This window comes from Tamandua tetradactyla, chromosome 14 (assembly GCF_023851605.1).
Source record: "Tamandua tetradactyla isolate mTamTet1 chromosome 14, mTamTet1.pri, whole genome shotgun sequence".
Classification (NCBI taxonomy): domain Eukaryota; kingdom Metazoa; phylum Chordata; class Mammalia; order Pilosa; family Myrmecophagidae; genus Tamandua; species Tamandua tetradactyla.
The window spans coordinates 11,389,055-11,414,669 of record NC_135340.1 but is presented as its reverse complement, the minus strand read 5'-3'; the positions used below and the strand labels follow the sequence as shown (position 1 = coordinate 11,414,669).

Genomic DNA, 25,615 nt, shown 5'->3' with positions numbered 1-25,615 from the left:
TATAGACTCTTTCCAAACCGACTTCCAAATGGGCAATAAACTGGACAACTCAACCCATACCAAAGGGAGAATACTAAGGCCTTTTTATATTCAGAATTCACCCTCCTCTCCAAAAGGGTGAATGTATATTCTTAAAGAAAAAAAAATACCTAATGTGGTGGTTTGAAGCTGTACGCACCTCAGAAGAACATTGCATTAAAACTGATCTATTCCTGTGGGATTGCAAGTAGGACCTTTGGTAAGGTTACTTCAGTTAAGGCGTTATGCACTTCATGAATGGTGGGTCTTAATCCTATTCCTGAAGTCCTTTATAAGCAGAATGAAATCAAGACAAAGAAAGCGAAAACCACAGGAAGCAAGAATCTGAACATCAACATGATTGGAAGAGAAGGGAGAGATGAGAGATGCTGCCATGCCATGTGACAAACTAAGAACAAAGAATGACTGGTAGCCAGCCCCAGGATACCACAGTCTTCAGAGAGAAAGCATCGCCTTGATTGATGCCTTGATTTGGACGTTATTTTAGCTTCAAGACTGTTAGCAAATAAATTCCCATTGGTTAAGCCAAACCATTGCATTAGTGTTTGCTCAAGCAGCCCAGAAACTGAAAGCACGTAGCACTTGGTAACCTTACATATGTCTTGATGTCTTCTCCCCAAATCAGTGACTTATTAAATATGCTATTTGGGTGGCCTTATGAGATGCTTTGAAGTTTCAGCACAGTAAATTTATAGAACCTTTTAAATGTAATTCTATTGTGAAGACAGATAGGAAAATGAGTAAATGAGTCTGGGAATTTAGAGAATCTTTTTTTATTGTGAAAGTCAACAGCATTTTACATGTAAGTGCTATGTCATCAGAGAAACCCAGTATAAATGATATTTACAACTAGGACTTTAACTCACTAGAAAGAGCATGCATTTTAGAAATAGATATATCTCCATTTTAAACCTATTTTGTTACTTTCTATATGATCTTGGGGAAATAGCTTACCATTTCTTAAATTATATTTGATCATATCTAAAATGAGGATAAAGAGAACTGCTTTATGGAGTCATGAAAGGATTAAATGAGTTACTATAAAGAGGTAAAGTTAAAATTAAATTAAATTTATTCTGAAAAACATTTTATGAAAAACATATTTCTCCATGTAGTTTTCCCCTCAATTTAAGAAGCAAAGAATTGCTGAAATATTTATGCATCCATTGGTTTGACAGAGCATGGCATACATTCCACTTAATAAATTAATCTAAATATAATTTACCATTGTCTCCATCTCAGCTTTCTGTCTGAAAACTAGTGACCATTACTCACTGCATGCTCATCCATGCTCAATGAATAGTAACAGTGATGGTTAGTTTTAAATGTCAATTTGGCTAGGTTATGGTATGCAATTATTCAGTCAAGCACTAATCTAGGTGTTGCTATGGAAGTATTAAGCAGATGTGGTTAACATCTACAATCAGTAAACTTTAAGTAAAGGAAGTTGTTCTGTTAATATGAATTGCACTAATCCAATCAACTGAAAGCACTAGACAGCAAAATTGGGGTTTCCCTGAGGAAGAATCAATTCTGTCTTGAGACTGCTACATTAGCTCCTGCTGTAGACCTTCTAGCCTACCAGCCTAACCTACATGTTTTGCACTTCTCAGCCCTCACAATTGAGTGAGCCATTTTCTTTTAATCATGTTTGTGTGTGCACATGAACTATGTGTGTGTATTCTCCTTGTTCTGTCTCTTGAGAAAATGCTGACTAATTGGTACTGAGAGCAGCAGAATCTTAAGGATGAGTTCTCTCAATTGCATTTTAGGTTTCAAGAAGTGATTCTCTAATCTGATTGGATTTAAAAGCATTAATATCACTATTTCCAATGGTAAGAGAACACCAATAGTCTGTGTGTGAAGTGGCAATAGAGATATGCAGAATATCATAATTAGATACTTCTAATCAAATACTTATGCAAGGCATGGTTATGAGGAACCATGTATTTGATACCTTAGAAGATTTTGGTTAAACTAATGGGTGTAATGTGATTGGCTGACTCTTAAAGAACACAGGAGAAAGGGGAATAAAAAAAAAAAGGTAAGCTCAGGGCTTGTGTTAGTAAATGTTCTCTAGAAAAGCAGAACCAACAGAATATAATATTTACATACATATTACAAACACACAATATTTACATGCATGTATATATGTAAATATTATAATATTTTCTATAGGAATTGGCTCACACAGCCATAGGGATTTGAAAATCCAATTTCTATAGGGCAGGCTGCACGGTGGTTACTCTGATGAAGGTTTCAATGAATTCCCCAAGAGAAGTTGGTTGGCTTCAGTAGAGATAGAAATTCTTTTTTTTACTGTTGATAACATTAGTTCATTTTTTAATGCTTCAAGTGATTGAAAGAGACTTTTCTCATTGCTAAAGGCAATCTCCTTTGTTGATTGTAGATGCAATCAGCCACAGATGTAATCAGATGATTAGTGAATTAAATCCATGAAATGCCTCACACTAACAATCAGGGCAGTACTTGCTTAACAAAACAACTCGACATCAATCACTTAGGCAAGTTGGTGCATGAACATAACTATCAGAAGGCTTAAAATTCCTAGCTCAAGCTTCCCATAAATAACCTTAGAGTTTTTATATCTAAATTGAAGGAAACACATATCTCTTAGAGTAGCAGAGCCAAGGTATCTGAAAACCAAACCTCATTCTTCCAGTGGCTAAATTACAGCACACTTTCAATTCCCAATGTTACAATGTGTCTTCTATTAAAGTAAAATGAAATCATGATGTGAAAGAAATGGGATCTGGAAAATTGTAAATAAGGCTTAGGAGCAGATTCCAATGAAGCAGGGGACATTGAAACCCCAAATCATGCTGAATCTTCCTTTGTAGTAGGAGCAGCCCCTCCACTTCTGTCTGAAGAGGTCAACCATGCTTTGCCTGAAGAACCCAATAATGATCTCCCTGAGGTAATGGCCTTTCCAGTTGTTGATTCACCTCAGGATCTACCCCTTTTTGCTCCCAGACCTATAACTAAGCTCAAGTGCCAGCAGGCCTGGAAAGATGAGGTACAAATCTTAACCCACAAAGTGGTGTGTTAAGCTCCAAAAGAAATAAATGGTTTTTCCAATTTATATAGACAGACATCTGGAGCATAAGTGTGGAACTAGACATTAAGGGTGTGGCTAATGTTAGAGGGAATGGAAATTGGAACAGACATAATTATTTTTATGAGCCCACTAAGCAGGGATACTGGAATCAAAATTGTAGCTCAAGGAATCAGAATGAGGTCTACTAGTTTGTTTGGTCGATTAAGTGAAAGATGGATGAAAAGATGGCCTACCTTAAATGACATTGTATTTCCAGAGCTGCCTTGGTATACCCTAGAGGAAGATATACAAAGACTTAGGGATGTTGAATGTCAGAGTGAATGTATCATGTAAGACATGCTCACCCAACCTAGTTAGGTCGAGAGGACAAAACTTTCACCATAAGTGTGACAAATAAATATGTGAAGTGTCCCAGAATCCTTGAAGTATTCTCTTATTGCTCTTTTCTGTAGGTCAAAATTACAGCAGGAGTTGCTGTCACTAAGCAGGGATCCTCACATGCAAAGGGGATCATTGGAAACCAGGATGGTAGATGACATGTGGCATCAGCTAATCACTAAAGACTTGGTAACCATAAAGGACAGTGGAGTCAAAGCAGTAATCAGAACAGTCCGATTTACAGACACTCAAGGAGTAGGTTATGTGATCATGGTGTCCCTAGCAGAACAGTTGAACTGTCTAGTTACATTTTACCAGATCTATATAAGTAGATGAGTTTTAGTTCAAGTGCACAGAAGTCTAACTTGATTAACCAAAACAGAGAGTCAGAACCCTCAAACAATACTCAAACTTCAGCTGGGTTATAGGCCCCACCCTCTTGAACAGTGGGGGAGACAGGATCCCTTTGAGGAAGGTTCCCATCACAGTGAAACATTTTTTACTGTTACTCTTTTTCTCAGCTTTCCCTAAGGAATCTATAACTATTTGTCAGGGTAACTTTACTCTGGGTAAAAGGAAATAACCAGACTTTTGGGAGATCTTTGGATGCTGGCTCTGAACGCTAGTTCTTCGTAATCCAAAAGGTCATTGGGTTCAACAGTCAGAGTAGGGGCTTATGCAATCAGTGATCAATGTAGTTTTAGTTCAGGTCTGTCTCACAGTAGTTCTAGGGAATCCCCAACCATTCTTTGGTCATATCCCAGTTCCAGAATGTATAATCGGAATCCACATATGCTGAGATTGGTGGAATCCCATGTTGATTTCCTGACTTGTGGAGTGAGGGCTTTTATGGAAGGCAAGGAACAATGGAAGCCGCTCAAACTGTGTCTAACTAGGAAAATAGTAGAACAAATGCAACGCTGCATTTCCCACCTCACCTATTTGGCCTGTGCAAAAACAGATGGATCTTGGAAAATGGCAACAGATTATCACAAACTTAACTAAGTGGTGATTCCTATTGCAGCTGCTGTTCCATGTTTGGTTTCATTGCTTGAACAAATTAACATATTGCCTGGTACTGGATAGGCAGCTGTTGATCTGGCGATTTTTTTTCTCAATATCTGTTAGTAAAGACCACTGGAAGCAATTTTTTTCAGCTGTAAAGACAACAATTGTATATTCGTTGTCTTACCTCAGAGGTATCAACTCTCTAATCCTACATCATAATTTAGTACACAGAACCTTGATTGCCATTTCCTTTCACAAGACAACATACTGGCTCATTACACTGATGATGTTATGCAAAGAAAGAATAAGCAACTACTATAAACCTATTGGTAAGAATTTGCATGTCAGAGGGTGGAAAATAAATCTGACAGAATTTCAAGGGTGTTCCATCTCAGTGAAATTTCTAGAGATCCAGTTGTGTGGGGACATGTAGTAATATCTCCTCTAAGGTGAAGGGTTAATTGCTGAACCTGATCCATCCAACAACCAAAACAGGGTCACTGTGCCTAGTGGGTCTCTTTGGAACTTTGAGGTAACATGTTGCTTATATGGGTGGCCTGCTTTGGCCCAAATACAAAGTGACCCAAGCAGCTGCTAGTGTTAAGTGGGGTCTATGAGTCAGGTTGCAGTATAAGCTGTTCTGCGACTTGGGTCTTATGATCCAGCAGACCCACAGAAACTTGATGTGTCAATGGCAGATAGAGTTGCTATTTGAGGCCTATAGCAGACTTCAATAGGTAAACACTGTTCAGACCCTTAGCTCTAAGAGCAAGGCCCTGCCATCTTCTGTATGAAATGAATCTCCTATTTAGAAACAACATTTGGCTTGCTACTGTGCCATAGTAGAGACTAAATACTTAACCAAAACCCACCAATTTACCATGAGATTTGAGTTGCCGATCATGAATTGGGTAATGTCTGACCACTGAAATTTACTGTTGTGCATGCATGACAGCACTTCATCATAAAATGGAAATGGCCCATACAAAACTGGGCTCAAGTGAGCTCTGAAGGCACAAGTACCTTATGTGAGGAAATAGCCAAAATACCTATGGCCCCCACACCTGCTCTATTACCTCCTCTCGCCCAGTCTGCACTTAAAGTCTCGTGGGGAGTTCACTAGCCTCAGTTGACTGAGAAGGAGAAAACATAGGCCTGGCTTACAGATAATCCTGCAAGATATGGACACATCACCCAGAAATGGAGATCTGGGTCACTACAGCCCCTTTCTGGGACATTCTCAAGTCCAGTGAAGGCTAGTAGACAAATCATCCAGTGGGCAAAATTTTGGGTGGTGAAACTGGTGAGCATTTTGCTTGGAAGAAGGACTAGCCATAGGTGTCAGTGTATATCAATAGATGGCTTAGCTGCATGGTTAGGGAAGGAATATGATTGGAAAATTGGTGACAAGGAGGTCTAGGTAAGAGGTGTGCATAGAATTTTCTATCTACAAAATGGGCAAAATTATGAAAATATTTGTGTTATGTGTGAATGGTCACCAAAGAGTGATCTTGAAGAGGAATACTTTAATAATCTAGCAGATCGTGTGACCCATCCTGTACATACCAGTCATTCTCTTTCCCAGACACTCCCATCATTACCAAATGGGCTCTTGGACAAAGAGGCCATTGTGGAACAAGTTGCTACACAGTGTGTCTTGAGAACACAGGCTCAAGCTCAATAGAAACTTTCAGTAAATGACCGCTTTATTATTTACATAGCACAAAACCTCCAAAAGAGTAGGGGAAGAGATCCCATCATGGCCGATCTCTCATGAAGGTTAAACTGTTCATGTGAGGGTCAGTGGATGGTAACTCCACCAACCCACTTCATGTTGGACAGGGGACACAGCTGTACTGTCTGGTGGGGTGTTTATACAACTCGGGAGGATGGGACCCTACCACTGAGAGATCTCACCCTGATAAGCAGCTGAGGCTGCTTATTTCTGGTTTCTTGGTCTAAGGAATGGTTGGGTCTTTTCATTGGTCTTAGTATCAGCCCTTTACTTCAGAATGGAAACATAGTGGAACTTCTGCACAAACAGAAAAGGTGTTTGGGGTAGACCAGGGCTAGAAGATGGCCACAAAATGTGTCTATGGCTTCCCAGGAGCTATGGTGGCAAGAACGGAGGTTGTGCATGGACTCAGAAACTTGGGCTTCCACTCATTAAGGTTGACCTGACTACAGCCACAGCTGACTGCCCAATCAGCCAGCAGCAGGAACAGCAGGCAGTCTCCAATATGGCACCATTCTTAAGAATGATCAGCCTGCTATGTATTGGCAGAGTGATTACAGTGGACCACTTCTGTCAAGGAAGGGGCAGCACTGTGTTCTTACTAATAGAGACACCTACTCTGGCTATGGATTTGTTTTTCTTAAACTTCCTCTTCCCCAACTATCATCTATGGTCTTACAGAATTCTTGAACCACTATCATGGTATTATACTCAGTTGAATAATGTCTCTTCTTCTCCCCAATTTAATGTACACTCAGAAACTCAGAATGTGAACTTGTTTGTATATAGGATCTTTGCATATGTCATTAGTTAAGCCAAGATGAGGTTACAGTGAATTCAGGTTAGCCCTAAATCCAAAGACTTAGCTGGCGTCCAGTATTCCACTTAGAATTTCTTTTGATCAATGAACTAACTTCACAGCAAATGAGGTGTGTCAGTGGTCCCATGGTGGAATGATAATTTGAAAATCAGTTACAGTGGTAAGTGTTAATACCGTGCAGGGCTAGAGCAATATTCTCCAGGGTGCTGTATATGCTCTAAATCAGCATCTGATATATGGTGCTGTTTCTCTCATAGTCAGGAGTCACAGTTTCAGGAATTAAGGAATGGAAATAGAAGAGACCATACACAATTATGCCTAGTGACCATTAGCAAAATTTTTGCTTCTTGTGCCAATGATCTTATGGTCTTTTGGTCTAGAGACTTTAGTTCCAAAGGGATGGATGCTTCCACCAGGAAGCACAATAATGATTCCATTTACCTGGAAGTTTAGACTGCTATCCAGCCACTTTGGGCTCTTCATACCTCTAATCTAGAGGTAAAGAAGAGAATTACTGTACTGTCTAGGGTGATTAGTCTTGATACCACGGGGAAATTGGACTTCTAATACATAATGGAGGAAAAGAAAATCTGCGTGGGATACCAGAGACTCCTTAGGCTATCTCTTCTTACTACTTGTACTATGATTAAAGTCAATGAAAAAATATACAAGTCAGATCAGACAGGACTACTAATGGCCCAGACCCTTCAGGAGTATGGTTTTGGATAACTCCAGCAGTCAAAGAACTATGATCAACTGAGGTGCTTGGTGAAAACAAAGGGTATATGGATTGGGTAATGGAAGACAGTAGGTATAAACATCAGGTATGACCATAACCTTTGCAGAAGTGAGTACTGTAATTGTTATGGATATTCTTTCTTTAGTTATGCATATGTGTGTATGTGTGTAGATATATAAAGCAAAGCAAATACCTTTGTTTTCTTTCCCTTTTATCTCTTTATCATCTAAACTAAGATGTGTTAATGGTTGTTTACTTACATTACAGCATTTAAGTTATGGGATATCTACAAGCAAAGTGAACATTATCTAAGTACATTTTATCATCTTCTGGGGGAATAATTAGCACATTTGGGGGTGTACATATCACTGTTGCATTACATTAGCACAAGTATAATTCTTTTGGGGGGGGGGTTGCATATCGTTGGGGAATCAAACCCGGGTCTCCCATATGGAAGGTGAGCATTCTACCACTGAACCACAGTGCACCCCCAGTTTCACATTCTATTGCCTTTATTTGGAGTTTAAGTATGGTTAAGGAGATGTGTATGGTAATCATGTTATCAAAGGATGGTCTTTGCTGGTTACTTTTATATTTCAACTTGGCTATGCTATAGTACCCAGCTATGCTATAGTACCCAGTTATTCAATCAAACACAAATCTAGGTATTGCTGTGAAGCTTTGTATTTTGTACATATGGTTAACACTCCATTGCCCTTAAGTAGAAGAAAGTCTTTTTGGTAATGTTGGGCCTAATCTAATCTGTCAAAAGGCCTTATAAGCAAATGTTGGTTTTCCTTGAGGAAGCAGAAATTCCACCTGAAGACTGCAACATTAGCTCCTATTTCAGAGTTTCTGGCCTGCTGGATTGCCAAACAAATTTCAGGCTTTTTCATTCCCCGCAATTGTTTGAGTTAATTCCTTGAAATAAGTCAGTTTCTTGAAATAAATCTCTTTATACACACACAAGTATATACACACACACACTTGGTCCTGTTTCTCTAGAGTATCCTGACTGCTTCAGTAAATATTATTTTTTTTTTTCCTTTTATTTAGTTTATTTAAGTTACTGACCACTGATCTATAGACCCTTAAGGTAGTTAATAAGTGTTTAGGCATTTATATATGCCATGTTCAGTAAAAAAAGTATATACACACAGATGTTGACAAAAATTACGTGCTGCTACATTTAGAACTCACAGACCTGCTTGAAATGTGCAAGTTTAAATGCCAAAAGGAACTTGGCAGAGTGCCTTCTTCTGCAATTATATGTGTACTTGACCACTAACTTATCTAACCTTCAGATTCCAGCAAAGCACCTTGGGTGTGGTGCAGATGCTCAGTAAATCTTGCTGAAGAAATGAAAGAATGGATTCATGTACAAATGAAAACTTTTGAGATTTATTGTGTTAAAAGTGCTTAGGTATTTTTCTGGTGACTCTTATAACAAAAAGAACAAAAAATAATTGTTCTAAATTATAGATGTCATATTTTGGGGCCAGAATTTCACAGGTTTAATCCATGATATCCTCAGTACATGATTTACTAGAGAATTCTGTTATAATGCTATCATTAATTTAGAGTCCCTCTAGAATAAAAATGGCAGTAAACCTAAAATATTTGAAATAGAGCTATAAAATATATTTCATTTTCTAATTATATTTTAAAATATCCTTTACAATGCTCATAACCATTTCACCTCCTCCTAAAATATTTCATTGTAGGCATCAGCGTCTGTCCACAGACATTAGCCGGGGTGAAGGGGCACTAATTAAATTGGTGGAGCTGTGCTAAATGACGGCAAGCAGCTCTGGAAGAGCCCAATAGCTTTCCTTTAACTCAACATATAAATTGGTACGATATTGGTTTCTGCAGAGAAGAAACTACACTCTCAGTTGGTTGTAAACCCTAAATTTGCTTTTATATCCTGTTGTAGTTGTCAAATAAATACTGATTCCCTTGAGCATATGTTATGTAATAGCCATGGGCTGGAAGATGAATGTAGTACTGGAAAATTATTTTCCAGTTTGTGAGTGATGAACTCTTCTTTCTTTGTAAATGTGTCACTCTGTGTCTGAAAGAAATCTGCTTGAAAGAACATATAATATAGAGATGTATAAATATTATCTAAATAGCTACAACTGTATGACTACTGCTGAGTTAGAGTCTCACTCAAATATTACATATATATGTATGACTGTGTTATTTGCACTTAACTCTATATAAAGCCAGAAACAATTCATATTTAAAATATTTGTACTCATCTGGATAAAAATGAGCATAGAGTGTTTGATGATCTCTGAGTTTTTAAATCATTAATTCCAGCAAAACATGAAAACTACTCTGCTCTTTTGCTTACATTCATTTTCTTCGTGGTCATATATTGATCCAATAAATATAACAAGGATTAGTTTATGGATTTTTAGGAAGTGAAAACAATTTCTTTGTTTAATCCTGTACCTTCTTTCTTTTACAAATTTTGAAATCTTGACCTTATCCTGAGATTTCTTAGGAAATTCTATTAACAATTTATGTTTCTTCATTACTTGTCAGACCTCACTTAAACATTATTAAACATAAAGTTAAGAGAGCAGCCCATATCTTATAGTAATTTACTCTTACATTCTACGTCATTACATTGACAGTGATGTGCAATATATTGCCTGGTGATAAGTAAATCAGATTGTGATTTAGAAACCATAATAGGGGTTGGGATGAAATCACATCTAAAGATATATGACCGAGGGAAATTCACATTTATCAAATGCAAGTAATTTCTTATTTACTACACAATAATGGGACATAGTATGTATTTGTCTTTCTTTAGAATCAGTATTTGGAAACATAAATGGAAATGCCTTATTTCTTTTTTTTAAATTTAAATCAAATTTATGAAGATGTAATTAAAATACATAAAATGAACTGGTTTTAAGTGTACCATCAATGAATTCTGATAAATGTATACAACTGTATAAATACTATTCCATATAAAGTATAGAATATGTCCATGGATGCTGCCAGAAATTCCCTTGAACCCCCTCCTGGTCAATCTGCCAGCATCTACCGCTGATCTGATGACAATCACTTAGTTTTGCCTACTCTTCAACACGTATAATTGGTAGCTTAAAATATGTAACGCTTTATATATGAAATTGTTTTGCTCAGTGAATGAATGTTTTTGAGACTCATCCATGTGGTGCTAGCCTTTTCCTTTCTAGCATTGCTTAGTATTACATTATATGAATATAGCACACTTGTTGACAAGCATTGAGTTGGTTCAGTGGTTTGCCTGATATTAATAAAGCTGGTATTCTTGGATGCATCTTTTGCTTACATACTTTTCCTTTTCTCATATGTAAATATTTGGAGCTCAGTTGCTGTGTCATTAGGTACATAGGGAGTATTTCATGTAGCAAAACTACTGCCAAACAGTTAGCCAAAGTGTATGTAATATTTTGTTCTTTTGCCAGCAGTTTATCAGAGTTCCAGTTGCTCCCCATCATCACCCAAACTTGGATTGTCTGTTCTTGGATTGTCTGTTTTTGTTTTTGTTTTTTTGGCTTTCTTTTGTTTTTTCAATTTTAGGATGGTTAGCAAAGATTTTTGATTAAATTTATATTTCCCTGGTGACTAACAATATCGTGCATAATTTATGTGATTATTGGGCATTTTTGTATATTTACTATGAAGTATCTCTTTCAATATCTTGCCAATTTCCTTATTGAGAGTAGTGTCTTCTTAATGCGTTGGAAGACTTTTTATATTCTAGATATGAATCTTTTGCCAGATGCACATGCCCCCACACACATATACAAATCATTTCAAATATTTTCTCCCAATCTGTATATTGCTTTGTCATTTCTTCATGGTGTTATTTTCTTTTAACATATTTTTTGACACAACTTCATAATTAGTAAAAAATTGCAATAAAAAATTAAGTTCCTGTATACCCTTTAACCAAATTTCCAAATGATAAATCTTTACCATATTTGCTTTCCATCACTTCCTCCTCCTTCCCTTCTTTTTCCTTTTTGCTTCCTTCTCTTTCCCTTCCTCTGTTATCTATGTATATATTACAGCCAACTAGATTTGGAAATTTTTGTGGAGAGGTTTTGATTATTAATTTAATTTCTTTAATAAATATGGTATTGTTTCTGTTTTCCTTTTTACTTGTTAGAAATTTTGATAATTTGTGTTTTCTAAAGAATATGCTCATTTCATCTAGGTTGTCAAATGTATTGGCATAATCTTGTTCACAAATACTATTTATTAGTCTCTTAATATTTTGGCAATCTGTGCTGATACCTCATTTTCATTCCCCCTGTTGATAATTTTGATTTATTCTCATGTATTTCTTAATTTTTCTTGAAGAGGAAAGATCAATTTTATCAATCAGTTTTAAAGCCAATATTTTACTTTGTGAATTTTGTCTATTTTTGTCTCCATTCTACTTTATTGATTTATGTTCTTATTTTGCTTATTTCTTTCTATTTATGTTGGGTTTAATTTTTTTTCTAGCTTTTCAGGTTTAAGTTTAGATGATTGATTTTAATCCAAGTTGTCTTTCTAATGTAAATTTGACATATACCAATTTAGACACACTGCTTTGTCTGTACTCCATATGTTTTGTTAGCTTTATTTTCCTCTTCACTCAGTTCAAAACATTGTCTGTTTACCTGTGTAATTATTTTATTTGACCTGTGTATGTTTTAATTACCAAACATTTGAGAATATCCTGCATATTTTAATTGATTCAAAATCAAATACTATTTTAGTAGGATAATCTATGTTCTGTGTTAAATTATATATATATATAACTCATATATTTATATCTCTATCTATATATATGAAAGAGAAAGAATTAAGGCTTTTCATTGGATTATCTTGGTAAATATTCCATAAACACCTGAAAAAAATGAGTATTCTGTATTTGTTGGAAGTTGTGATCTATAATTGTAAATAAGGTAAAGTTGGCTGATGGTGTTACTGTGTTGTCAGATCTTTATAGCTACTGGGGTTTTTTTTTGTTTTTTTTTTTTGAGGGGGACAGGAAAGTCAGCTATTTTTATCAATTAGTGAGAGAAAAAAACTTTATAGCTCCAAGTATAATTGTGTTGTTGTTTTTCATTCTCCGCCCTTCCTATTTAGATATTTTAGATATTTTCTATTAATCTGTTTTCACACACTGTGGTTCTTTTGCTGGGTGTGGACTATGTTAACTATGTTTAATCATGTCTTCATATTTTAGATCATTTATATTGTAATTGTTTTTATATCTCTGTTAAAATGTTCAGTCACAACATTCGTACAGTTCAGTGATTCTACTAGAGGCTTCAGCCTTTTTTCATAGTATTTGAAACTCTTGATAATCTCAACATCTTGTTGGGGGGAGTGTCTCTGTGGCTGTCTCTACTGACCCTTTCCTTTTTTTCACAATGGCAGTGTTTTCTTGATTCTTCTTGGTTGTACTATTTCTTTTTGCATGATTTGTTATTTTGTACCTCTGTAGAGAATGAAATAAAAGCTACTTATTTTTCAAAAAGTTTAGGCTCTTCCTTCAGTTAGGCTGCTGGAGTGGGGCTGGGTCTAAATGCTGTGTAGCTGAGTTAGGTCGGGACTTTGTGACAGGTTGTGATTAAGTTCACCACAGCTTTCAGATGTTTCCAGGGCATGACTGAAAATTTTTGCAGTAGGAACTTGGGTCTAAGCACTATACAGGTTTTGGGGACCAGTCACTATTTTCAGATGAGCCACCTAATTTTCAATCTTTTGGAGACTTCTCTGACTTATAACTCCGCTGCCAACTTTTTCATGGCCTAGGAGATTCCTTTCTTCTTCAGTCTGACTCGTTTCTGTGCTGTTAGCTGCATCTACCCTAGACTTTATAAAGGTGGGGATTTCCCCAGAGTAGTTTCTCCCAGCTTTCCAATACTACCACAGGTATTTTATGGTTGAAAGCTTGTATGGAGGGAAGGGAAACTGAACTTTCCTCTCCCTTTGTCTGTCTTAGCTAAAAGCCATGAGTGACAGGCCTTTTCTTTCAGCTATTCTCCTTCTTCCCCATTCTTCCATAGCTGAAAGTTTGGGTTGCCTGGGGAATTTCTCTCAATTTTCCTTCCCTTCCACAATTCTTTTATGTCTGGATAAATAGAATACCTCAGGGAAATGTTCTCTGCTCTCTTTCCTTATCCTTATTTTCGAGGTAATATGCCCATCACTCATTGAAAAACAATGGAATGAGATGGGGGCTAGTATTTTTTGCCCTGCCTCTGAGGCTTCTCTGGATTTTATTTTGTCATAGCAGCCTACACATGATTCTTATAAGTTTGTTAAAAATTAGGTGTCAGGGGACAATTATGATTATCTCCTCCATTTTATCAATGACTGTCACTTTCTGGAATTTAATTCTTTTAAGTTTCTTTGTATCCTCAGCATTCTGATGTCACTATTTTTTAAAACTATTACTTACAACTTATTCTTTCTTTTTGTGTTTTTGTTGTTAGTATGAGCATTAAAGTGTTTTGTGATTTTCTATATCCGTATCAGAAGTATTAGTTACCACGAAGATATTAGAACATAAGTATTGTAGTATACTAATGCTGCCCAAATGCGATACACCAGAAATGGACTGGCTCTTATAAAGAGGATTTATTTAGTTAGAGATTTACATTTCTTTGGAGAAAAGACAGCTGGCTTTACTCTGGCCTTCTCTGTCACATGAAAAGGCGTGCAGAGATGTCGGCTGATCTTACCTCCAGACTTCTGGGTTCATATGGCTTTCCCCAGGGCAGTTCCTTTCTGCATCTCCAAACGCCTGGGTCTGAGCTGGCTCTGAGTGGTAAGACCCAGCTCCTTGAAGCTGTGCTGAGCTCTCTTCTGCCGAGCTCCTTTGGGCTCTGCTGAGCTCTCTTCTGACCTCCCCTTTTAAGCCTCACTCATGGCAGAAGGCTCTCCCCTTAGCTGACTAGAGAAGTAACCAGCCATAGATGAAATTTACGTCCTGATGATTTAAATCCACAACAACAGAACAATGGGGCACCATCTCCTGACCAAGCTGATACCTGAACCTAACTAGCACAGTGTCCACCCCATGTCAACTTAGCAGCATTTACATCACATTAAACTATATTTAATTTTTAAATAGAAATCAATAACAGACATATTTTTCACCTAACAGTGATCATCTGTCCTGCATACAACTAAATCTTTCCATATACAAAATGCATTCATTTCATCACAATATCACAAAAGCCTTAAACTATTTTAGTAATAACAAAAATACAATATCAACTGAAAAGTAGTACACAATTTCATCAAAATCAGTTTAGTAAAGTTTAGGTGTCAACTTGGCCAGGTTACGGTGCCCAGTTGTTCTGTCACTGTGGATGTAAATCAGCAGCACGTGAAATTCATCTCTGGCTGATTATATCTGTGGTTGGTAAAGGGAAGTGCCTTCTACAATGAGTGAGTCTGAAAATAAAAGGTCAGAAGAGAAAGAGGAGCTCAGCACAGCCTAGCACAATACAGCTCAGAGCTTAGAGCCAGCTCAGACCCAGATGTTTGGAGATGCAGGAAAAAACTGCCCCAAAGCTGTCGGAACTCGGAAGCCAGGATGTTGTCATGTGCCTTCCCAGATTAGTAAATTTGTAACTAAGTAAATCCCCTTTAAAAAGCCAATCCCTTTTAGGTATTGCACTCCAGCAGCTTTAGCAAACTAAAACAGTCAGTCATAGGCATGGTCTATCTTAAGGCAAAATTATACTTTGATTATGGCCCTGTGACTTTAGAACAAGTTATCTGCTACAAAGAAGGAATAGTCATAGGATAAACGATCACACTGTCACTGGGAGAAACTGGAAGGAAAACAGGGATCACCTGACTAAATAATTCTGAAAACATGCAGGGCATATTCCATTAGAATTCAAAGTCTGCGAGTCACTCATTCTCGGGGCTTTAGAAGGTGGCAGTCCCTCCATTTCTGAGGGCGTACCAAGAGGCCCTGTTCTATCTGAACACTGGGATTAGGGTTGCAACACTGGGGGACCCTGGGGAGACCACCTTCCTCTCAGCCCCACCCTTATCAAGCATCTGGATGGTACCTGGATTCTTTGCCATCTTGGGGGCACATGGTCAACTCCAGAAGAATGGGGTTGCGGTCAGGCTTCCCCCAATCCCCAGGGACTGGGCTCCACCCCCTCCAAGGCCTGAGGCATTAGAATGCTTCCTGAACATCATAAAAAAAGGTTGGCCCTCTGCCTCTAGGGTAACCGGGGCCCCTCCACACACACAGGTGTATCCACTCTCCCAGACTAGGTTTCTTGGCTTCAGACCATGAGGTTTCATGGTTCTGCCTCTGAAGCCATTTTTCTTTTGATCTGTCCTTTTTCTGTCCCTTTTAGTCCAGACTGGCATTAGTTCTGTTTATACAGGTCTTGCAAAAAGATTAGTTGTCAAGACATGAAGCATATAGGGATTGAAGGGAAAAGATGGTAAGACTTTCCACAGATTCTTTCTGGATAATTCCATCTCCAATTCTGGCTTGTCTTACTATGGCTGACTGGTTCTGTGTTTGGTTAAATCCTCACATGGGGCACTATTCTGTGGGTCTCACTTTTTGGAAGCCCAGAATATTCCAGACCATCAATTTCTGGTTTCTTTGCATCTAAAAGTTCAATCCTCAGCCTATCCCTTTTTTGTCACATTTTACTCTAAGCTGCAAGGAGAAACCAGGCTGCATCCTTCATACTTAGCTTGGAAATTTTGTCAGCCAGTTATCCCATATCATCACATTCAAATTCTCCTTTCCACCACACATTCCTTTATGGCTTCCACAGAAGCATCTTTTAGAATCCGTATTTCCAGCCACAGTCTATATTCAAAACAATCTGTGCTTTCTCTAGCAAGCTCCTCATTATTCTTCCAGAATCCTCCCCTTATCCATTTAAAAAGCTGTTCCAACTTGTTTGGTATTTGCAAATTCAACCACATCCCATTCCTCTGGTACCCAATATGTTCTAGTTTGCTAAGGCTGCCAGAATGCAGTACACTGGAAATGGACTGGCTTTTATAAAGGGAATTTATTTGGTGAAAGATTTATGTTTCTTTGTAGGAAAGGCAGCTGGCTTTCTTTGTCAAATGGGGAGGCAAAAGGCAATGTCAGCTGGCCTTCCCTCCCAACTTCTGGGTTCACATGGCTTTCCACAGAGCAATTCCTTTCTGCATCTCCAAGCTTCTGAGTCTGAGCATCTACTGTCTCTCTTATGACTCTTCTTTATAAGCCTCCAGGTGATCAAATAAAATGTCACGCATTGTGAAAGGCACCCCCCTTACCTAACCACATCCACAGCAAGAGAACAACTGGGTACCATCTCTTGGCCAAATTGACACATGAGCCTAACTACTACAATAAGAAAAATATTTTATATTTGTCCAGAGTTACAATTTCTATTGCTCTATGTTCATTTTTTTAAGAGAGAAGCATCCGTCTATAGAACTTTCCTTTGTCTTGAAGAACATCCTTTACATTTTATTAGAGTGCAGGTTTTGTGGTAATTAATCTTTCAGTTTTTTTCACTAAAATGTCTTTATTTTACCATTGTCCCTTATTTTTTGTCTTATATATTATATACATAGATGTGTATTTTTTTTTCTACCCTAGGTAGAAAGGTTTTCCTTTCTTCTTTCAGCATCTTTATTTTTTTTAACATAAGCAGGCACCAGGAATCGAACCCGGGTCTCTGGCATGGCAGGTGAGAACTCTGCCACTGAGGCATTGTCACACTGCCCTCTTCTTTCAGCATTTTAAAGATGACTTTTATTGTTTCCCATATTGCTTTATTTCCAAAGGGAAGTTAGTGAGAAGTCAGAAGTTATTTTTATCGCTGTGAAAGCTGTAAAAATTTATTTTTCTTTTCCTTTGGTCATCTGCAATTTGATTATGATCATCTTTGGTATGATTTTCTTTGTGTGTTTTTTTTTTCTTAATTCACATTCATTGATCTTAGAACTGTTGGTTGGTATTTGTTTTTTATTGAATTTGGAAAATCTTCCACTTTTATAACTTCAAATTTTTTTCTGCTCTACCTTCTGCCGATGCTCCGCTTATATGAATGTCAACTTCTTAAAATCGTCTCAAATGTCACTGAGATTTGTTCACTTCTTTTTCAGTAGTTTCTTTTTATTTTTCTATGGACAGGTTTAATATTCTTTTTTTCTACAGTATTCATTTGCCAGTAAGCATATCCACTGAATTTTGTATTTCATGTATTCTAATTTTTATTTCTAGAATGTTTGTTTTCCTCTAAATCTCTGAATATATTTATAACAGGCTTTTAAAATTCCTTGTTTCTTAATTCTGTTTTTTTCTTCTATGCCTGATTTTCTCCTCATAGGACATATTTTCTTGCTTATTCACTTACTTTTTTGGACAGTGAATATTGTGATGGTTTGATGTTAAATATCTGGATGTTTGCCTTTCTTTAAAGGGGTTCGGTCTTTGTTTGATAGTCAAATGGCTTATCTTGGTTCAGTTTTATGTATTCAATGCATATTTTTAACCTCTGTTAGATTGGGTAGCAGGTAAAGTAGCATTACATTTAGAGCTTTTTAAACCCAGTTATCATCGTGTGACCTTTCTGAGATCTCTACTCAATGCCCAGCTTCTTGGTCAATGTTCCTTCTCTGGTAGTTTTTTTTTTTTTACTTATTTGTTTTGGTCTTCTTTTTTTTAGACCTACTGGAGTCTTAACCTACAGACACACAGCTTTGTTTTCAGTCAGAGACTCAAAAGAACACCTGTGTAGACTGCTGCACCTCTTTCTTCTGATAACACTCTCCTTTCTGTACTGTATTCTGCAAATTCAAGTCTCGTGAGGTTTTCTGCATTCCAGCTCTTCAATTTACAAGAAAGTGTACGCTCTGCCTTGTTTCTGCTCTTTGGATATGGTTTGGAAAGTATCTCCAGGAGCAATCATAGAGTTCATTTTGTCTGATTTACTTGCCTCAAGAATCATAGTTCTGTACTTCCTGTCTTCTAAAGTGTGAAACTGTTGTTTTATTTTTTTTGATGATTTTCTTGCTGTTTACTGCGAAAGAGGTAGTCAACACTGATTACTCTGTGATGTGCAGAGAGGGAAGACTCTTAATTTTCAAGAATGATAAATCTTATTTTCTTAAATGACAATTCAGGCATAAAATAATTTGACATTATAAGAACAAATTGTATTTATAAAACTAGGTAAATTATTTTTACAGTGGTTACATTTTCATATATTCATTCAATTAAAAATTTGGATGATTTTTCCAGCAATTTTCTCTCTCGCTGTTTAAAACCTCATGCAAATTATGAGAACTCTCAACCATATAGTTTAGTACTTTTATTTCTGAGGATGAATTTCAGTAGCATATACTTGGGAACTAACTGCATAAGGAAATTGTCAGTGTTTATTTTTTTAATTAAGTTTGGATAAATGTAAATACATTAAGGTTTTAAGAGAAGGTAAATGAAAAATGCTATTTTTTTTTTGTGGTCTCATTGTCAAGTATGTGATGGCTGCCACAAATTAGCTTCAAAAAAATCAGTGTTTATGTCTAATACAAATATTCAAAGTATTTATGGAGCTCAGGTTTTTCTGTGGTCAATTTTCAGCTGGATTACTTTTGAGAAAAAGGTCCTGTGTTGACAGCTAGGGTGTGAAGGTTTTGTTATATCAAGATAGATGATAAAGATGCCCAAAATGTAATCAATAGCTAATTACATTCAAAGGTCATTCCAGAAGATTAATAACAAATATTGCCTCTTATTGTTTCCAGTTAGGCTAGTGAATTGAACCATTTGCAAGATCTTAAATTTGCCCTCAAGCATTTGAACTTGTCCAGAAATATGTCTTTCAGGTTTTAACAGTATGTTCAGGTTTTCCTGAACATCCAGCCCCCCATCTGGGCTGGATGTCTCTTTTTTGCACCCTCAGCAAACCCTAGACATACTTTAAAACTGAGTTCAAAATGACTTTAGAAATGACAACTTTCAGAATTGTGATCTATTTCTTTGTTTTTCCCACTTGATTTTAAATCCCATGAGAACAAAGACAGTATATTATTCATCCCCAGTGTCTATTATAGTCTTTAATACAGAGTAAATACTTAATATTTGTTTTTTAAATAAGCAAATGAATAACTTGCATCTGTATTCAATTTGCGTGAAAGAGATTATTCTAGTAGGAATATGAACACTAATCCCATAATAGGATGCTAACAATATATTTTATCTTTTCTTACAGGCTCTTAAATCTGATCTACAATGGAAAAAATTCTTCTTTATCTGTTTTTCATTGGCATAGCAGTGAGAGCTCAGATCTGTCCAAAGCGTTGTGTCTGTCAGATTTTGTCTCCTAATCTTGCAACCCTTTGTGCCAAGAAAGGGCTCTTATTTGTTCCACCAAACATTGACAGAAGAACTGTGGAACTGCGGTTGGCAGACAATTTTGTTACAAATATTAAAAGGAAAGATTTTGCCAATATGACCAGCTTGGTGGACCTGACTCTATCCAGAAATACAATAAGTTTTATCACACCTCATGCTTTTGCTGATTTACGAAATTTGAGGGCTTTGCATTTGAATAGCAACAGATTGACTAAAATCACAAACGATATGTTCAGTGGGCTTTCCAATCTCCATCATCTGATATTAAACAACAACCAGCTGACCTTGATATCTTCTACAGCATTCGATGATGTCTTTGCCCTGGAGGAGCTGGATCTGTCCTATAATAATCTAGAAACGATTCCTTGGGATGCTGTTGAGAAGATGGTCAGCTTGCACACACTTAGTTTGGACCACAATATGATTGACAGCATCCCTAAAGGGACTTTCTCCCACCTGCACAAGATGACGCGGCTGGATGTAACATCAAATAAACTGCAGAAGCTACCACCTGACCCTCTCTTTCAGCGGGCTCAGGTCCTAGCAACCTCAGGAATCATAAGCCCATCTACTTTTGCATTAAGCTTTGGTGGAAACCCCTTGCATTGCAACTGTGAATTGCTGTGGTTGAGACGCCTGTCCAGAGAAGACGACCTGGAGACCTGTGCTTCTCCTGCACTCTTAACTGGTCGCTATTTCTGGTCAATTCCCGAGGAAGAATTTTTGTGTGAGCCTCCTCTCATTACGCGCCACACCCATGAGATGAGAGTCCTGGAGGGTCAAAGGGCAACGCTGAGGTGCAAAGCCAGGGGAGATCCCGAACCTGCAATTCACTGGATTTCTCCTGAAGGAAAGCTTATTTCAAATGCTACAAGGTCTCTGGTGTATGATAATGGAACACTTGATATTCTTATAACCACAGTAAAAGATACAGGTGCTTTTACCTGCATTGCTTCCAACCCTGCCGGGGAAGCCACACAAACAGTGGATCTTCATATAATTAAGCTCCCTCACTTACTAAACAGTACCAACCATATCCATGAACCTGACCCTGGTTCTTCAGATATCTCCACTTCTACGAAGTCAGGTTCTAATACAAGCAGTAGTAACGGCGATACTAAAATGAGTCAAGATAAAATTGTGGTGGCAGAGGCAACATCGTCCACGGCACTACTTAAATTTAATTTTCAAAGAAATATCCCTGGAATACGTATGTTTCAAATACAGTACAATGGTACTTATGACGATACCCTTGTTTACAGGTAAGAAGAATAAAGAAAATTTCCTTAGCATGCATCCTGGTGTAGGACTTTCTGTGGTCTCCAGATTATCATTTTTATTTGGTGGTGTTACTCTTTCTTGTAATTACTATGCTCTGTTCTTTCAAGATGTAGAAGGTAAGATCTGTGGAAGGTGAAGTCATGTGGGCAAATGTTTTGAGTGGTGTCATCTTTGAGAGTTCAGATTTATATTTAACATCATGCTTACTAACTTTTCTTCCCCTCATCTAAGAGATGTGACTATCAGAGAATGAGTTTGATTTATTTAAAAATTTCAAAAGCATACCAGAACTTACACATCCAAATAAGTGTCCTTTCCTTCAAGGAAGTCATGTTGGGAGGCTATACCATTTTCCCAATGACGCTGCCATTGGTCAAAGCACTTTGGAATTATCTTTAGAACCTTCGTCACACTATTTTGAATATCCTCAGTGGTGGCAAAGCTTCGTCTTTTGAGGGTGAATTTGAATTTTGGAAACAACCAAAAGCCATTTGGAGCCAAGTCTTGTGAATAAGGTGGGTGATCAAGATGGGTATTGCCATTTTTGGTCAACAATAGGATGTAACTATAAAATAATGAGACTGATTTTCTGAGTGATTAAATTATGTGCATGTGTGTTGACTCCTATGCACTGGTTCTTAAGACAGTTCCAAAGAGAAAGTGTGTTCATATTTTGAGCAGTGAAACTATCACTAGATTTAAGTATCTAACCTCTGGGTAAGGCTATTGCTAGAGAATTTGCAATTGACTAAGAATTTCTGGTATGTCTTTATAAAGTTCAGCCTCATTGATTTATAGTCACATCTTCTCCAATTTTGAGTTGAAAATATTTGTTTTTCTCCTTCCATATCATTCCACTTGTGATAAGCTATAATTACCCTTAAGAAATAGTTAACAGTCATGGATTTTAGATAATTTGCTTTTGTCTTTAAGCTTTCCATAAATCACATTAGCTCAGTTCTTGAATACGCTAGTGAAATCTTGAAGATAATTTGATTTTCACTTGTATATGGAAGTGAGAGTAATTTTGAAATAAACATGGGCTGGTAGGAAAAAAAAACACAGCTGGAATAGCTAACTGGGTGATTGATATTGGGCAATGTTCTACATGGCTGAGTTTTGATTTCATCACCTCTAAAAGAAAGAGATTAGACTGAATGATTTCTAATATCCCTCTCTCCACTAAAAGGATAGAGAGATGTAGACTGTTAAGCATGTATATTAGTATAAAGTAGATTGCTTTTGTCATATCCAACTCTTCACCTAAGCCACAGAGTATTTAACTGATTATCAATGACAAGTACCCCCTCACCTTCTTAGAGTTTCTAGACAACCTATGTATTTTAAGCAATAACTCTTAAATAAGTCTGGCTTTGTCTTCCAAATTCCGAACATCAATCCTGCCGTGACAAGTAAATTCTATGAGAACTCGAGGAAGTTGCTAAATGTTTAAAATGGTGATAAAACCTTCCGCATAAGTTCCCTGTAAAGACTAAATTATAGTGTATACAAAATGCTCAGTAATATCTGATATTTGTCAAGCAGTCACTAAATGGTTCTAAATACATTCCAATCACAAATATGCACTCTGGCTTGAAAGTGTCCTGGTACATTTAGTGCACATTGTTTTGGTTGTAAAACAGATTAGCGTGCCAAGTTTTGAAATTCCTTTACTCTTTCAGGGAAAAATAAAACGGTTCCAAACCTTTTCTTCCAAATTAAATCTTAGTTTAGTTCTTACTTGGCTGCTACTGAGAAACAAAAAAGTTCATAGAAGACTTCTGAGATGTAATGTATTCAGAGATGTCTGGCAACTTTTATGGATGTTTAAAATCAGTGCTCTGAAGGAAATTTTCATCAGCTCCCAATAGGGAAAAGGGATTTACAGGCCAAGATGCTTTAGCTCTTCACATTAACAGAATAATGATACTTAGACATTTTCATCATCTTCACTTATAGATAAAATCATACTGGGAACCAAATGTTGGAAACATAAAGGAGGAATGGCATCTGCCAATAAAGTGCTTTAAACTTAGTAATATCTTAGTTATTGAAGACATCTTTAGCGAGTGCTATCCTATGGCAGCTCATAACTGATTTGTAAATATGTGCTGGCAAATGCATTTCCTTTCTGGTTTCTAATGTGGTTGTCTATGTTTTCCCTTCCTTCAAATTGGCTTTTAGTCGCAGAGGTGTTGTGAGTGCTAAATGGATTTGTTTAGTAGTCAGATAATGTCACAGTCGCACCTTTCAAAAGCAATTTGTCATAAATGATTTTTTAGCAGTGGCTTTTATTAGGAGTTCTGCTTTGCCAAGCCATGTAATTAGTAGGCTTGTCAAGGCATGGTGCAGGCACCATTAATGTACTGCAGGCTCCAATGATGACTTTTAGCCATTTTAACTGCGTAAATATAAGATTAGATCATTTCCCCACATTTCGTGTCTATTAGAAATCTGCTTATCTTAACAACTAGTGAAATGAGACAGAACTGAAGTCCTGAGGATTGTGTGTGTTTATGTTTTGGTTTAATGTTAACACAAATTCCATTGTTCCTCAGAATGATACCTCCTACGAGCAAAACTTTTCTGGTCAATAACCTGGCTGCCGGAACTGTGTATGACCTGTGTGTATTGGCAATATACGATGATGGCATCACTTCCCTCACTGCCACAAGAGTCGTGGGTTGCATCCAGTTTACTACGGAACAGGATTACGTGCGTTGCCATTTCATGCAGTCCCAGTTTTTGGGAGGCACCATGATTATTATCATCGGTGGAATCATTGTAGCATCTGTGCTGGTTTTCATCATCATTCTGATGATCCGCTACAAGGTTTGTAACAATAATGGGCAACACAAGGCCACAAAAGTCAGCAACGTTTATTCTCAAACTAATGGGGCCCAAAATCAGGGCTGCAGTGTATCTCTGCCCCAGTCCACGTCCAAACAGGCTGTGGGACATGAAGACAATGCTCAGTGTTATAAAGTTGCCAATGACAGTGTGATTCAGCCTTCGGAAACTTGCTCGAGTCAGGACTCCTCTACCACTACCTCTGCTTTGCCTCCTACCTGGACTTCCAGCACGTCTGTGTCCCAAAAGCAGAAAAGAAAGACTGGCGCGAAGCCAAGCGCCGAACCGCAGAGTGAAGCTGTCGCAAATGTTGAGTCCCAAAACACTAACAGGAACAACTCAACTGCTTTGCAGTTAGCTAGCCGACCTCCCGATTCTGTCCCAGAGGGGCCCGCTTCTAAAACAGCACATTCAAAGCCAAGTAAGTTTCTCACCTTGCCTGCTGAGAGATCCAGAGCAAGGCACGGGTACTCCTTGAATGGAGAGTTAAACGAATTCTATTGGTACAGTAACTCAGCGAGCACGTGTAGACCGTTTCCTAAGAGAAGCATGTCTTTGAATGGAATGCTAATTCAGTCCATCAGTTCTGATGGGCGAAGTGGAAAAGCAACTTTTTCAGATTCTAAGTGGATATTGGAAAGCACTGTGTAACCTGGTTTTTTTTTTCTTTTCAATGCAAAAATCATTGAGGACTCACATAAAAAATTGAATTTTGGGAATCCCAGGCTTGTCTCTCTTTGATACATGCCTTATGTAGCCAGGTTTGTGTATTAGCCTACTAAAGTACAGGTATATGTACAAGCACAAACATATGAAATGATATGATGGAAAATAATATGCAAAGATAAAATGGTTAAGGGAAAAAAAGCGTGACACAGTGACACAGTAGCAATGCCTTCCCCTATCTTAGAACTGGCTTCCAGATTCTACAATAGCAGATCATGAAGGAAAGTTGTCGTAGGAAAAAAACATGCAAAGTCTTGTATAAAAAAATTTTTTCTTTCTATCTTATAAAGGATTTCCCATGGATAATTGGCATTGTTCAATGAGTAGATTGAATATTTTCTTTCAGTGCAATGGTGTTACCTTTGATTTTAGGAAAGTGTAAGTGTGATAGAGAACAACTGTGTTGTTACATTATGTAAAATCAAGTATTCAGTAAGTATACCCAGTCAGTGTTAAAATAAGTACCCTTTTAAACAGCATTCTTGGTTCACGTGCCTTAATGGGTCTACTATATTTCTTATCCATTTCAGTGGGAAGAA

The 25,615-nt window shown here is 37.3% G+C and overlaps 1 protein-coding gene across 1 annotated transcript in view; it reads left to right on the top strand.

Annotated features, from left to right (window-relative positions):
• The window catches only part of LRFN5 (leucine rich repeat and fibronectin type III domain containing 5), a 316,517-nt gene that overhangs the window by 279,458 nt on the left and 11,444 nt on the right, over positions 1-25,615 (top strand). Inside the window, exons 3-4 of the mRNA XM_077126494.1 lie at positions 20,077-21,481; positions 24,059-24,771. Of these exons, the coding sequence (XP_076982609.1) occupies positions 20,097-21,481; positions 24,059-24,771 (2,098 nt within the window). The 5' untranslated portion in view covers positions 20,077-20,096. The remainder of the gene's footprint in view (positions 1-20,076; positions 21,482-24,058; positions 24,772-25,615) is intronic.